General features: G+C 35.8%; 1 protein-coding gene across 1 annotated transcript in view; it reads right to left on the bottom strand.

Annotated features, from left to right (window-relative positions):
- Positions 1–230: 230 nt before the first annotated feature.
- tweek (transmembrane protein KIAA1109 homolog tweek) overlaps positions 231–16,834 on the bottom strand; it is a 112,256-nt gene continuing 95,652 nt past the window's right edge. Inside the window, 14 exon segments of the mRNA XM_019050941.2 lie at positions 231–3,405; positions 3,820–4,016; positions 5,166–5,296; positions 5,718–5,903; positions 6,637–6,837; positions 8,266–8,529; positions 9,499–9,743; positions 10,665–10,848; positions 11,487–11,644; positions 12,831–12,975; positions 13,800–13,933; positions 14,647–14,836; positions 16,333–16,491; positions 16,653–16,765. Coding sequence (XP_018906486.2) covers positions 3,192–3,405; positions 3,820–4,016; positions 5,166–5,296; positions 5,718–5,903; positions 6,637–6,837; positions 8,266–8,529; positions 9,499–9,743; positions 10,665–10,848; positions 11,487–11,644; positions 12,831–12,975; positions 13,800–13,933; positions 14,647–14,836; positions 16,333–16,491; positions 16,653–16,765 — 2,521 coding nt within the window. The 3' untranslated portion in view covers positions 231–3,191.

Genomic DNA, 16,834 nt, shown 5'->3' with positions numbered 1-16,834 from the left:
TCAAGAAACTGCCATCTTGTTGTACCTACCCGAGCCTGATAAACCTTTTGATTTGCCTCAGCTAAAATAACATTTTGCCTTAATTTCTATCTGAGGCAGATTAAAGAAATTATTTGACCGATACTAACATTAATAATCATAGGAAATGTTCATGTTTTTTCCCCTCCTTACTGGTGGATGCTGACATTTTCATGAACGAGGCCAAGATAAAGTAAAATTCTAAAAAAGCCTGACATATTGAAACAGATTTTATAAATGTTATTACATTATCATACATAAGTTTACATGTTATTTTAAATATATACCATATAATACACAAAAGTGTACATCTATTTACAGGTATGATACAGACATCAAGGGTACAGTATAGTCCAACGGTGGGTACACCTATTGCAAAGTTCCACAACTGAAAAAGAGGAAACTTTGAGAGATGAATATTCTTTCAGAAGCCCCCATCCTTATCTTTCGATACCATGAAGACAACATGCTGCATTGAACAGCCTTTGACTTTGCATCTAAACTATTTAAAGGAAAAAACAATAAGTTGTTAGCTTCAGAATCATCACCACAAGGACCATTTTAATCATCATGTATCTTCTGGGGCCGCAGCTCTTAGATATACTTAGATATTACTTAACAGAAAACGGGCAATAACGGAGGCCAGTGACTGTATAAAATATTCAAAGGTTAATGGAGATTTAATTTATTACTATGACTGTAGGTAAACATAACGCTTAAAAAAATGGTAGAAAGAAACTGCATACCATATTTACAAAAAAAAAAAAAAAAACCACTGATTCAACCAAAAATTTAAAAAAAAACTGATTAAACATGACAGAACACCTTCAAACCAAAAATAGAGACAAGACTTTAGCTAGGTTCAATATCTTTGCACTTCGAAGTGAAATAATGAAACCTATCTACTATAAAGTAAAGTGGCAATAAAGCCAATAAAGCTGAGAAGAGACACCAATTCAGTAATGAAAGACAGAAAATAACTGACGAGCAGTTAAGATCACAAAAGACGTAACCCATTTCATGACAAGAAGTAGAACCTGAGACATGTCTGATACAGTAAATTTTTACTTTCTTCGTAATCTACATTCATTTGTCTTTATTAAATTTAATCCTTACTTCATCTACACAAACAGACAGGATTACAAAGATTTTCTCTAAAGATGAAGGATTTGTTACACGATTAGGATCTTGTGGACTTTTTGAATGAATTCTCTCATAAGCTTGATCTGACTGTTTTAACCCTTGCACAGTTCTAAAAATATTTAGTTCTGTCAGAAATATCCTCAATCTGTTTTGGAATAGCTTTCTAGTTTAGCATGATGGTTATTCGGATATTATTTTGTATACTTCTAAGAAAAAGAGGCTTGATAGCTGATATTTTCTAAAAGACCATCAGCAAGCTTCAAGATTTTTCATTTTTGACGACATCCTGCTTAGATAAAGAGACTATTGGTCAGGTTCTTCCTGGCAAATAAAGGACCTTGCACACCAGTGGGAGCTTACTCTCTCTTGGTGCATTTTGATGAAACTTTAATGGTTTATTATAAGGTTTATCATTAGGTCAAAGCCGAAAAATCAGAGAATTAGTTCAGGTATGAGCAGAGATATTTGCAATTGAGCTTGTCCTTTACTTTCTAACACACTAATGCGCAGCTATGGAATTAAGAGTCTTCCCCCTGGTTGTTTGGCGATCTTGCCCAGACCTCCTATGCAGTTAGGTGCTTACCGGCTGTCCCCCAACAAACACTGTGCCCATTTCTTCCTAGAATTTATCAATTCTACTTCGAAATATTCATGCCATTTCATATGATTCTCCTCTACTCAGCATCTTTCCTAATTTAGACTCTCTACGCCCTTTTCAACACACGGGGTTAACCGGGAATAGCTCTGCTTCTGTGTAAACAAAATTCCTAAATTTTACGCTTTGGCTTAGTGATGAACTGTCCGTTTAAGTAGCCATCAAAACGTACTGAGAGCCATTAAGCCCCCGCTGGTGCGCAGGGTTCTTTAAATATTAAAAACATAAAAGTAAATCAGAATGCTGATAGAATTTGAAAAAAGTATGAAGCATTTTTACTTAACTTAGGTAATTCAAAATTACAACCATAACCTGTAGAGCGAAATAGGTATTCCTAGGTTATATACCTCCATACATGAGACAATAATTACAATAACACAAAGATTACAAAAGAACATTTGAGACATGGAAAAACTTACAACAATTAGCACCAATTATTTTATTTGTCACAATATGTTATGATGTGGCAACCTCTCCCGCGATAATTCAGTGGGATTTTTAGAAGCACTCCAAACCTTTGCATCAGAACGTTATTTACGAAAAAAAAAAAATGAATAAAAAAAACAATGAAATGTCCAGGAGTGGAAAAGAGGTTACAGTAAAATTATGTGAGAGAAATAGCATTAAAAACAACTGTTTCAACCATAATACTTGCATATAAAAAAATGTCTGCATTTTAGCTCTAAAAGCGTACGTATAAAAAAGAAGAAAAATAAGGGAGACACCAATTAACATTTCATTTAAAAATAAATTGACTAAAATTTGTTTACGTCCAAAATAGAAAGAAACTACTATTGAGAACATGAGTATGAGCTAATCATTCCTTGAAGAAAATTCAAAGAAACATTTAACACGTTCTCTGTTACTTCAAACTGTGTGGTTTCAGCAAGAATAAAGCTGAAAATAGTGTCAAGATAAGATTTGGGTTCTACTGAGAATAGAGTTTTAAAAAAAAACCCAACAAATATGAGAATGATTTGATTGATAAAATAACTTTGCAACTAATAATGAAAAGTCTTGAGTTGACTAAACACCCATAGGTAGAGATTCGAACTGGAAAAGAAAATTTCCGTAGGAAACAAAATGGGGAACAAAAATCAACATCCTTATCCAAACAGAAATGTTGGTTGCCAGAGGATCCTAAAAAGCACCCTCCATATTGCTTCAGAAAACTTGAAAAATTGTACAATGAAAATTAACAATGACTTGAAATATCATACCGCTTTCCCATGAAAGCATTAACATAAATAAACAAGTAAGTAACTTGAGGATGGACAACTTTTCTAGATAGGCAAAACTTGTGGACCATGTGATACAAAAAATAAATAAAAATCTTTGACTAACAATAATGATGAGAGGTATGACTAGAAGTTCCTTAGTCTCTGGTAGATTTTAAATGCTTTTTTGTTTCTTCTCGGACAAGCATCACCATCCGTAGAACCAAAACTGCAAGAACTTTGTCCAAAGGATCAAGAAATCCTCGCTGCATCCACTTCGGAATCGTTGTGCGAGCATGGGCGAAACCAAGCTTCTGAAGTATGTAATCAACTCCGTAAGGCTCTATACTTTTTCCTCCCCAGGATAACAACCTGTAAAATGAAAAAAGACATCAAAGCACAAAAATCTTTGGAACAATGCAGTGCATTGATGAGTGCAGACGGGTGTTTAGACAACATGTAATTTTTCTGTAAAAATTGGAGACATGATACACCACTTATCACAGCGCTGCTGACGTAGCTGAAATCTTTGAAAATAGGGAAAGTCAAGCACCTTTTCATTTGAATCAACACCTACCAGTTTGTGAAATAAATCACTTTTGCAATACTTTTTATGTTTTATCAAGGACTTCATCATTGCCATTATCTTAGTTTTCAGGGTAGAATCGGCCGGTAGCACACTCTCCTGCCTCCGTATCACGTATTTCATGATAATTGAAAAGCTCCTTATAGTAAAAGGCATTATCAATTTTATTTTATATTGTCCTGACCTATCATAGAACTTACCTAACAGTTGGCTCTAAATGCCATGTTTTACAGTTGAAATTTCGCCAGTCTTTCGTGAAAATATCGCCTGAATGATCTGCAGACTGCTGCTTCTTTAGACGGTCTTTGGGAGTTGAAGTTACAGGTTCTCCACCCTGAGATTTTCCGCTGCGATCAGATAGATCCGGGCTGTGAGCCGGACCACTTCCTGACGAGGCCTGGAAAAAAGAATTGAGAGCAGGCACCTTCAATTGGACGCACTTACAGATTGGGAGAGAAATAGATTACAATTAGTTTTGAAAGTGGTGCCTTACCGTATAACAGAACAGATCATCTCAGTCAGTGGAGACCAGATATAACATGGATATTCAAATTTGCAGATAATTGGACTGCATTTTGCAATTTGGACCTATAAATTCTGGCTCATCTGAAAAAACATGTATGTGCAAAGGGAAACTAATGGCACATACGTTGTTTTTAAACCAGGCCAGAATTTATAGTTCCTAATTGCAAAATGTAGTCCAATTAGTCAAAAGCCTCAGATAATTGGAGCTGAGCTTTACTTCTTGTTTTCTTATTGATTTGTAAGCTGATTGACAAAAAGAACTCAGGTCTAGACAGTTTATTCATGGGGGGAGGGAAGGGGGGCTCCTCATCGAATATAATTTGCGCCGATAGTGCATCCACTGTGGAAAATAAGTCTATTTTCCAATGGATGGTGTTCACTTGCACAAATTGCTCTACTGAAACTTACAACGTTTGCTATTCGTGAACAGCTGGACAGATTGCACTCAAAATCATTCTACCAGCCCGATTGACTTAAATCCACTCGAATTATTACAGGGACAAGATTATAAAGAGTAGTGATAGAATGTGTAACTTCAGCACTTATGTGAAAAAACTGGGGGTTGCCTACCATCATGTCAGTGATCTTAAATTATATCCTCAGATTTTAAATTTATTTCCATATTATTACGCCCCATCATTACGCCCATATTTTATACCTATGGATGCATATGATAAGTGCACATAAATCAGGATGAGAAAAACCAAAATAGCTATCATATAGTAATCTACAGCTCAAGACTGGTACGTTTTGGAAGTACCCAACTTAGAAGTGATAGCAGAATAGCTTAAAGTGGTGTATTTGCCTTCGAAAAATACACTGAAAATAGATGCAACAAAAAAATCTTAAAATTGATACAGCTAAAGGAGCTATTAGTAGGGCAGAGTGAATTAACAAAAAAAAATACGAATAACAGATCTGAAATTTGGTACGAATAACTGGAAATCAGTGAAAAAAATAAAGACTAAATGTAAGACAATGGTCAAGTCTTCTGATAAGTCTTGAGGAATGAGCCACTTACCACTCTATCGTTTTCTCTAATATAAGAGGTTATTAGATCATGAAGAAAGAAGAATGCCTCTGCATCTACGGTTACAAAGATGTGATCTTCAAACTCAGTGATGAAACTGCACTCCACTGTAGGTTTAACACCTGCTCAAAAGCAAAACAAAAAACATAAACAATGAACAGAGCAAGCAAGTCAACTTTTTTTACGCAGAATAAACTCTACTATGTCTACGGAAGCAACTGCTGTGGTGCAATTACAGAGGCTAACTAATTAAGGCTTACTAATTAGACCTTTTCAACATTTTTTCTTTCTTTTCAATCTATTCCTTCAATTTTGTAAGACATGACCACTAAATCTTTTCTTTCTATCAAGTAACATGAGGCCACTTTGGATCCACCTATATTGTGAGCCTTATGGGTTCCATTGTTGTGATGTGGACACAAATGATTCTTATGATCAGTCTATGTATGATATTATTGTGATTAAAAAATAATTGAATACAACTCTTGGGGCTGAAAGAGAGCTGCATGATGAAAGAACGAGAGCTAAGTGATAAACACTGACCAGAGACATCAGGAGTCATGGCTGCTTGAAGATGGTTGGTTTCTAAATGCAGCTGAAGAGAGGGTAAAGCAAATATAACTTCACGAGTATGATTAGGTGGGTCCTGTGATTTTGGGGTTCTAGAGCGAATAGTCTCCCCACTTGAGTCAGTTTTTTCTCTCTCAGAGACAGGAAATCTGTCTACGGCTGCAACAAAAGAAAGTGATGATTAAATTTGAAGAAACTGGTGAGAAGTCCTGCTTTTAACATAGAGCACAAAGGACATTCTTAACTGTGCCTCTCAATATTATATTTCATTTTATTCAGTATAAATTGGTACAAAATAACAATAATTAATATTACGGCACAAGTAGAAAGTTTACAACTATTTATGAAAAGTTAACTATTTGAAATTCATGTAGGATGAGGCAGGCTTTGGTAATTAATAGATTTTTGGCTTTGCTTAGAAAGGCTTCACTCTCTTCGATTTCTTTGATTGATTTTGGCAGTTTTGTCATAAGGTTTAGCTGGTAGCAAACACAGGGTACTGCAAAATCTGGTGAATTTAATAGAGGACTATTCCACATCGCTATCACTCAATCCTTTCCTGTCACTCAGTTATTTTTAGAAAAAAGTTGGAGCCAAAAAATGTAGCCATTCTGGAAATTCAAACACCAGAAAACACTTATTTTGTGTTCAAAGTAAGCCAAAAAGTCTGGAAACAAAGAGATCACCCTGAAAAACTTAAGAAATAATCCTCTAAAATTTTTCAATTTTATTAATACGTAACATAATAATTTCTTCTTAAGCGAGTCAAATGATGCTCCATTTAAAATTCTCAAAATAACGGCTATCAATGAGCCACCTATTATTATCAATTCTTTTGGAGAAAAACAGCTATAAATTTTGAAAACTATTAAAATCTAGTAAGGATAATTACCATCTATGTCAGACACGGCAAAGGCATAATGAAACCATTCATGTAGGGTTCTGAACTGAGGAGGGAAAATTTGATTTCGACTAACACGACAAACCGTGGCCATACTATGGTGAGTTTGGGCATAATGCTGGCCGGGAGCCATTCCTAAACTAAATGTTAATGTTTCGACGACGTGAACATCCAAGGATTCTTTAGTATCACCTGTAGCACAGAAAATCATGGAAAGTGTTAGTTAAATAATTAACTTAGGTTATCAATTTCAATGCACTCTCTGACCTTTCTTGAGTGATTGTTCCCGTTTGGCTAATTTTATAAACAAAGAGTAGTTCTTTTGATGTACTAGAAGTGGCTGAAAAGTGATACCTCCAAGCTCATAACTTGAGCAAAAATTGAGATTTTGAGAGAAACTGAGAACACTTTTAAATTAGACAAGATTAGCTTTCGAGCGGTCTATTGAACTTAGAATTATGTCAATTCATGATGTTACAATGTTACCAAATGCCCATGTATGTTTTTACTACAGGCTGAAGGACAATTTTGCGGCTGGTAAATCGCTTCACTGTGAAGCTAAGACTAATGCAACAGATTTTGAGAAATCTCATCGGATTTTGGAAAGACAGAAAGGTCAACTTAACCATGCTGAAAACTGTTTTGACCGAGTACTTCAGTCCAAAGTAATTGCAAGATGATGAAATTCAAGGTTTCTCATCACATTAAAATGAGAGGTAAAATCCTATTCTTTTTATTTCCCACTATTACAAATTTTGGCATGAGACAGTCACCCTCAAAAGATAATTTGATCAAAATTTTTGACACCAATAACATTTAATTCCTGCCTTTGAAAACTGACGCAGGTGCAAAATCTTTAACAATCAATGATTAAATCATCCTTTTTTAAAAAAAACATTACTAAATACTTGACTCCATGATCTTGCAATAACTTTAAACTAAAATATTCAGTTAAACCAATTTTCGGTAGGTTTACAACTGACCGTTTGAGCTGCACTGAAAATTAACAATTTTTTTCAACATCTGTTGCATGAACGTAGCTTAACAGTGCAGTAATTTGGTAGCTTAACAGTGCAGTCATGCAATTTTCCTTCAACCTGTCGTAAAAACATACTCCAACATTTTACAACACTGCAACAACAAAAATTGAGATAATTCAAAATTTAAACGACCATAACGAAGCTACACCTAGCTTACACCTACTTGAAAGATCTTCTTAGTTTCTACTGATATGTTAATTTGTTTTCAGATAACAAGCTTGGAGGCATTACTTTTCAGCCTAATCTTGTATCTCAAATCTAACTCTACAGTTTCAGTGCAATCGTAGGATCTTACTAGAACTTTTTATTATACAATTTTGTATTATGATGCAACTTCATAACCTGAAAAGTTGTAGATCTAATTTAAATCGAGCTGAGTCTTAAAACGAAATTATTTTAGCCAGGTATGAAGAAAATTTTGTTATCAGACACAAAAAATCATGCTCAGTGATAGAGATGATTTGCTCCGTTTGTAAGTAAGACTACAAGTCCGTACAGCATCAAGCAAAGTTCTTTTGTTCATTCTAGAGACATTAGGAAGCAAATTTTTGAGAGATACAAAGAGAGATTGAATACTTACAACCACTGGAGCTGACTTCTTGCGCCTCTGTTGAAAAGGAGATGCAGGGTTCTTTGAGCGAGAACAAAGCCCATGACTTGGACTTGAAATTGATGCCATGAAAACATGCCAAGGAAATGTTATTGCCATGAAGATCCATTGTGCCCCCGAGTAAGGAGCCCCATTCAGGAAGCGGATGGCGAGAAGTTGATAAATTGAGTCCAGCCGCAACTTTTAGAACAGGCTGCCAATGACGGTGATGACGTGCCCAGAATGGAGTCAGATCTACAAATGAGATGAGAGGGTGAAATAAATGGTGAAAAGGAGAGCTAGTATGTTATTGGCAAACAGGTTTTAAAACATGGCTTAGAATATTCATTCGCTGGAATAAAGAAATAAATATTTGAGATTCTCTTCTAACAAGGGAGGACTAGAGTACCTGTATACAGGAGAGAATTGCCATCTCTGTGCCGCTCTCTGATTGGTTCATCAGTTTTAGGTTATTATGGAGCTCCAAAATTGGACCAATGTTAACAAACCCAATCCAGAGGAATACGCATTATTGGCTGAGAAATGAATGATAATCACACTCAAAGGTTAATTTTTGGCAAAAATATCCATTAAAGGTCGATCCGAACTCGATTCAGAAGTTGATCATAAAAAAATTTCTATCACATCCAAAATCACGTCTAGCACTTTGCAGAACTTTGTCACCATCTTGTTAGTTTACATTGGGCCAAACTAGGAACGGAGGAGCTGGGGTTTGTTTACATTGGCCCAACTTTGGGGCTCCATGATAGACGACCAATGAGAGAGCAGCACACTTTTTCTGAAGTAAAAGGATTGATATGGCAATACTCTCCTGTATACAGGTACTCTAGGGAGGACTGCTGAAATAATCAGATAAAAAAGTTAGTGTACACCTCATAAGAGTCCTTTCCAAATAAATTTACGCACTTTTAGACTGTAACGGAAGATCATATGACGTCAGTTTAGCATTGACAGTTTATGTGAGAGTCAAGATGTCGGATCTTCTGTCGCAGCCTAAATATGCGTAAAATTAATTGGGAGAGGGTGTGAATACATGATTAAGTATGTATAATTAATTTTAATTTATTATAATCTTTGGAACTTTTTGGCTTTGATTTCCCCGCAAAATGGCGTGGACCCAGCACCATTTGGACGTATTTCTATCAAACGGAACTAAGCGCCAATTTGAGTTCCTTTTGAGAAAGTTACTTAAATTATACTCACTGTCTGGTGCTATATGCACAGGCTTTTTCTTTCCACTAGTCCTTTTGGAGTAGGAAAGTGTATTAGGTCGAACCCTGGGATCTGTTTGTAGGTTGGAAAAGACTCGTTTACTGGATTTAAACTGCTGAGAGAAGAACTCTTCCAATTTATAGTACATTTTCATTAGGTCAGTCGTGGTTGATTTTGAGATCATTATTTGAAGTTGATCCCAACCAAGGTCTCCATGCATGAAAATTTGTGCAGGCCTGTAAAGACAAGAGAAAATTAAATAAGTAAGGAAGAAAAAAGAATGTTACCACTGGTAAAAATCACTCCCTGAATTTTTTATTTTTCAGGATAGTTAACCTTGAAAAATATCAGCGATTCTTTACATTCTGTTATTTTAGAAGTTTGCTGAAGTCTGATCAAATCAGTTTTCAAAATGGATCAGGTACTTCCTGCCCGATTATCTATGTTGTTTACTTCTATTTAGATAATTAATTTCACCCAAAGGAATTGTGTGTAGAAGTCAATAGCCCATTGCTCCTCAAAGCCTCAATTGTATTATGTGAATTCATAAAATAAAGTTCATGCATTGTATTCGCCCGATTACAATTGTTGCTCTACATGCATCAATACTGAGACCAAGGTTGAAGAGACTGAGGTATAAATCATGCAAAAGAAGACATCATCTATCATGTTACTAAAAAAAAAAAATAACTTCAATAATTTCAATGGCCAAAGTGCGAAACCATGTACCTTTGTTTGCAATGTCACAGATTTCTTGTCATATCTACACTTTTATTTTCCTTGAAAAACTAGCCAATGTAAGTTCTTGAAAACTTACGAAATTTTTCTCCTTCCTTGGAAGAATATTCTGTTTAAAGTTTAAGCTTTAAAGTTGGCTTGTTTCTTTTTAAAAGAATAAAATAGAAGGAGAAATTTTGAAACACTGCAGTGGAGATGCGTGGTTTTGCACTTTGGTCATTGATTTTGCAATGATTGCAATGTACGTAGAAATTTGGTTTCACAATTGGGATGAATACAATAATTTCTACTGATTGGTACGTCGGTAGAAATTTCCAGCAATGGAGATTACAGCAAAAAATCTATATTTCCTTTGAAGAGGCCTGACTAATAAAGTTAATCAAAGATATTTGAATCTTTGGAGTAATACTGTGACTCACCTTTTTGTTGGATTAAACTTATCAGACGCAAATAATTTCCACTCATCTCTAAGAGAGACATTTAAAGATGACACCCTTGTCATAAGAACTCCAGTGCCCATGTAGTCAAACCTAAGTTCTAACGTTGCTAGGCGAAGGCCTACGGTGTGATCTGGTTCAACTTCTGCATCTTCTCTAATGTGAACTAAAATTGAAGCATCAAGATTATTATGACGGGCACATCAATTGAACAGAGTAGGCATCCATTTGAATTAAGCTGTTTTGCATCTTGTACCTTTAACATTCATTTGTTTTGAGTTTTCATTTATTACGGTGTGTATGCATTTATAAAACTTGGCTGCATGTCAGTCAATGAATTTTGCTACCTTCAAAACTATATCTGACTTTACTATATCTATGTCTACTGTACTTATCCAAAAAATCACTTAAAAGTAATGGAGAGTTGAATTCGATACATTATTACCAAAAAGCAGTGTGATTAAAATAGTAGAGGACCAATTAAAGTTTTCTCGGTTTCAAGTTTTCTTCAGAATCAATTTAAGAAAATGGTAACTTTGAATTACTTAGAAAAAAGTACACACATTTATCAAGTTTAATCTTGAGAGAACTATTTCATGATAGGATATTGTGGTGAATGGAAAAATAATCAAAGAAGCCGATTGAGAATTAGATAGATAAAAAGAAGATTCAAGTGAATAGTTATGATCGAGTGCATTTTGGTCTTGACAGTAAATGAATGCTTTTATACTGTATTCTAAGCCCTTTAATGCTCTTTACGAACTTATACAAATTTAAAGAAGAGAATATGAGAATATAATTTACCATAAGTATCAACTTTGCTGAGTTCGATGGTGCCACCAACAATCCCCATTTTTGCATCCAGGCTAGATCCACTCAATCCTAAGCTAATGAACATGTTTTTGTGACCCGTACTTCCAATTGACAGCCGTCCTTCAGATCGAAATTCTTTGGTCAGCCACCTAGAGGAAAGTGAGGAAGATTAATACAGAAACAAACAAGCAACATTGGCCCAAAAATTTAATGTGCAGTTATTCTGTGAATACAATTTTTATTACCAAAGGATTTACCATCCTCTTAGAATTGCTTTCTAGAAATATTAGAGCTATTTACTTTCTAAATGAAATGCACCATTGTCGGCCATATATGGCGGAAAATTGGTAAAAACATTAATTTCCTCATTTAGTAAGACTGTTGTCAAACAAATTTTTACTAAAAAATTGCAATGCATATAATGAAGCTCTAGACAAGGTACAAATTTAAGTATTCTGATATGTATTTCTTTTTCAAAATTTCACGTAAAACATGATGTGCGCACCAAAAATTACTGAAATTGACTCTCCATAATGATATTAATGTTACTATTTGGCATTGATATTATTTTTGTTTGATAGCATTTTTCAATTATATTAAAAGGTACACTAGATAATCTTGTTGCTACAACTGTCATGGAGTTTATCAGTTAGTTGGTCAAAACTTGATTTGTAAACACTGATAAGAAAGAGCTCCTCATATTGTCCAAATGAAGTTTCAACTCACAAAATGGGTTTTGAAAAATAGTTTTTAACTTACATTCAGAGCATCACCTTTGTGGTAGTATTCTAAACTGATAGTTTTAGCAGCTACGTAAATCCACAGCCACTTTTTTGAACAGTGGACGAGAATTCACGGCCTTTCAGTTTCAACTCAGGCCTTGTCTCCACGAGCCGTTTCGCGAGATTTGTCCCAGGGAAAAATCCCACTTACGAAGTTGGGAAAAATATTGAGTTAATCAATATTTTTCCCAGTACCAAGTATGGTACTTGTACCCCTAGGACCCACTGAGAGCAGAAGAAGAAGTGAAAACGAATTGTGCGATATTTTATTCATTACTCCATTGCTCATGTTTGTTTAGTTAAAAAATGTGTCTAATTGTCAATTGAGTGCAATTATTATTTTAATCCCGGTCAAATACTCGACTTTAACTAATTTATCTTCCCGCGCAAACTAGTCGCAGGACTGCAAAGAGCCCCGTCCCGTGGAGACGGTAACTGGGAAAAATCCCAGAAGTTTCATTCCTGCGATTCGAACTTGGAAAAAATCCCATGAAAACGTCCTGTGGAGACAAGGCCTCAGAAAATAGCTCGAACAAATATCAAATGAACTTACATGACATTTCCCATAACATTTCCCATGTTCATATGAACATTCAGTCTTTTGAAATTCACAGCAAATAATACAAGAGTTTCCCAGGCAGTTTTTCCACTTGTTTTCAGCTCTGGACTGAATGAGCTACCTGAGCTTGAGCCCTCATCTGATGGCATACAAACAAAATATTCAGATAATTAAAAGAAACAATTTTATCCCTACAAAAGGTTCTAATCGCGACTGGAAAACTTAATTTGACCAAAAATGTTCTACGAAGAAGAACTCTCTTTACTAATTTTTACACTTTTTCCCAACAAAAGATTAATAATTGCGAGGTTGTAAAAAACTTTTGATGAAAAACTTCGGGTTGAAGAAGAGCTTACAATTCAAGATTTAAATTCTTGTAGGAACGAAAACACACCAAAAAATGCAGTAGTGTACAACAAAGTGATAAAAAGGCTGACTACTGAAGAGAGGCACATGTTCTGCATAGCATGTAAAATCTCACTGACTAAGTACGATCTGCTGATGAGGTAAAAAAATCCCAAACTATAGTCCACGCCACGAAAAGTGGCGGGTGAGGGGCGGAGACAGTCGGCCGGTCTAGTCTATTGTTGAAGGGTACAAGCGCAGGTATTGGCCCGTAGTTGAAACGGGGTAACGACTGGGCCAATACCTGCGCTTCAACCCTTCAACGATAGACTAGACTGGCCGACTGTCTCCGCCCCTCACCCGCCACTTTTCGTGGCGTGGACTATAGTATTGATCTCTTGACATGCATCTCCCTGAGCTGAACCTGCTCCTCCCTCAGTCTTGCATTGGAACTTATTAAAGCTCATTTCGTGATTCTAACTATAATTTTTGACTTTGATTTCCTCACATAATAGGGACCCAGCATTACTATTCCATCCTCTTACTTCCACATATATTTGACATGTCGTTATTTTATCATCCTTTTCAAGTTTTGTATGTGTATGGGTGAGGGAGTACCTTGAAAGTTATGGTGTTGATTCTTGGTATCCGCATCAAAATTCAGTCTCATTTTTGCTCTATTTTGTGCATTTTTAGAGCCTTTTCCTGAATTTTTAGAGCTCGCAAACATTAACCCATCTGGAGAATGCCATCTGGAAAAAAACACAAAAAAATTAATAACTTATCTTGCTATGTTAGTCCATTGAATGGGTCAGTTGCGCTGGTTTTAGAATCGTGTTTTCATGCTATATTCTTACAGATTAACTGAAAATAATAAGATCTGTCCAATCAGCAACTTTCTACAATCAATATTAATTGACATATTGCACCTTGAAAAACTAGATTTATGACGTCATCCACCGCGGTAGTACATACCATGTTATGCACTACCATGGTGGATGATGTAAAAAACCGGACTTTTCAAAAGAAGCTATCTTGGTCAATATTGAACACAGAAAGTTGCTGTTTGGACAGATTTTCATATTTTAGCTAATCAACAAGAGTCAAGCATCAAAACACGATTCTGTTACTAGTGCAACTGGCCAATCGTACAAAAAGCTCCACCTTAAAAAAATAATTGTAAATTTAAAGTTTATACTGCAGACACAAGAATTCTACGTATTTTCACACCTGATGAGATCTTGTCTTGAGGAGTTGTGACCTATTGTGCGAATTCCTGACATGCTGCATTGTAATGTTTTTATGAGACTTTTTGAAAAAATGACTAGAAATTCCGAAATCATTAATTGATTGATCAGCAATTGAGTTCTTCTCAAAATTGCTGAAGATTCACCTTAAACACTATAATATTTATTTCATTGCATTGCCTCCAAGAAAGAATTGTTAAAAATGATCATTGCTTTACCTTCTAGAGTTAGGGCTAGCTTCAGGGCTAGAATCTTCTTCACTGTACATTGTGCCTTCGCCTGAAGTCATATCACCCAAAAACATTCTTCTGAATATGCTGCGTCTGTACCAAGCCTTTGGGAATGCTAATATCTCCGTTAAACGCCGCATATCATACTTAAATGAAGCTGAGCCAATATCAATAATCGCTGAGGAGGAAAAGAAGTAAGGACAGACGTAAGATAACATAGGGACTTGAGATCAAGGTTAACTAATGATAACAGCCTACTTTGAGGTGAAAGATTTTCTCATTTAAATTAATTTTCATTTTGAAAAAATATCTTTCACCGCCATGTAAAAACTTATCTGTGTCAGCGCTTACCCATTTGCTGGTTACTTTCCCCTCCAGACGAGCTAATTTAGTTGCTACATAGCTTGCTGTGCTTACTTAAAGAACACATAAACCTGCCACGCTTCAATTGAGTTGATTTTTTTCATAGACTCTTCAAGTGACTTTACAAGTCCAAGTTATTTCTTTTTCTTCGTGAGAATAGCACAAGAAATTCTCAAAGTTTCATTTCCAGTGACTGCTTCTAATGCTGCTTGAGCTTGATCATGTCTCTTTCTTCACTTGTTACTCAATTGTACTAGCAGAAACCTTGTGGACATAAGAATTCAAGTTTTGACCGTCGATTTAGAGGAAAAATGGAAACTCATTACGATTTTAGTTATATAACAAGATAATTTAGAGCACCTCTTTTTTAAGACATCTATACTATAAGCTCCAAGACCTCCTAATTTTGCAAAACTGGTAACGCTTAGTTCCAGCGTTCTACCGGGCCGATTTTCATGATTTTTGCGGCTATCGACGGGCAATTGTCTCTAGATAAGCCAACTCTTTTCAGATTTTCAAAATATGGCCCAGGTTTTTTTATATTACGTGGTAAAGTTGCAAATTCTCCCATTTAAACAATGTAAATTTATACTTTTTGTCATAGTTCGTTTGAGCGTTCTACCGGGCCGATTTCCATGATTTTTGCGTGAATCGACAGGTAATAGGCCCTAGATGAGCCCGCTGTAATCAGATTTTGGAAAAAGGACCCAGGTTTTTTTAAAATCACGTTATAAAAGTGAGTGAGTTTACAGAATGCTCCGGTACTGCTACCGCTATGCGCGGGAGGATGCGCAGTGGTCGAGGAGGTTGCGCAGTAGCTGTGTAGCTTGCGCATCAGCTCTACACTTATCTACACAAGATTCGCTCAGAAGATCACAGGTCGAGCGGTGGCCGAGTCGTCTAAGATGTCGAATGTGTCCACTATGAATTAGGAGTGGGTTCGATCCCCGACTCTTGAAAAATTGTTAAATTCCTGACCATCATTATTCATTGTTTTACTGCAATAATTCATCAAGCAGTCATTCCAAAACGCGTCCTTTTAATTCTAAAGTAATTTTAAGTAAAGTTTAAAATTAAAGTATACCTCATATCGTAATTTTTTAGGGGAAAAATAAAACTAACACCGATAGGAGAGTAAAAATAGGGCTGCGAAGCGGCCCATTGATGGCGCGGAGCGCCTTCAGGGGGTTGGGCCGCGTAGCGGCCAGGGGGCGTAGCCCCCTAGTATACCCTATCATTCGTGGAGATATGTATTGTGCATTCATTGGAATTCAAAGTTTAGGGCTATCAACAAGATATCAAAGAGCTTACTGGAGAAACGGATAGTTGCATGACTTTGACTAGAATTGGTCATTTCAAAATTAAGTTTCCGACTTCTGGACAAATGAAACTTCACAAATTCTACATTCACACTTAGAGAATCTTTGCGTTCACTATCTGTGAGTGGGGACCACTGAGTTTCCTTCAAACCTGAAAAAAAATAAAAAAAATAATATGAAACAAAGGTAGAGAGACAGCAAAATAACAAAAAAAAATAAATGTTAAAACATAGGTTTTAAGTTAATCAAAGTGACAGAGTTGAAAAAGATTATGTTTCGAAAAATAATGAAAGGAATTCACAGGAGACTTACTTGTTTTTTTGCCACCATATGGGTGAAAGATGTATAGTGAAAAATCAGCTAGGCAACCAGTTACACTAAGACCACCAACGGCGGTATTGCTCATACCGGTTTTGAAATCATCCCTGGAAAGAAATAGAAGGATCAAGATTAAAATTGTAGTCCAACTTGATATGTGAAAATTGTAGATACAT

The sequence above is a fragment of the Bemisia tabaci genome, chromosome 5 (assembly GCF_918797505.1).
Source record: "Bemisia tabaci chromosome 5, PGI_BMITA_v3".
In the NCBI taxonomy this organism is placed as follows: Eukaryota; Metazoa; Arthropoda; class Insecta; order Hemiptera; family Aleyrodidae; genus Bemisia; species Bemisia tabaci.
Note: the sequence above shows the minus strand (reverse complement) of the source record. Positions and strands in the feature narration are given on the sequence as shown.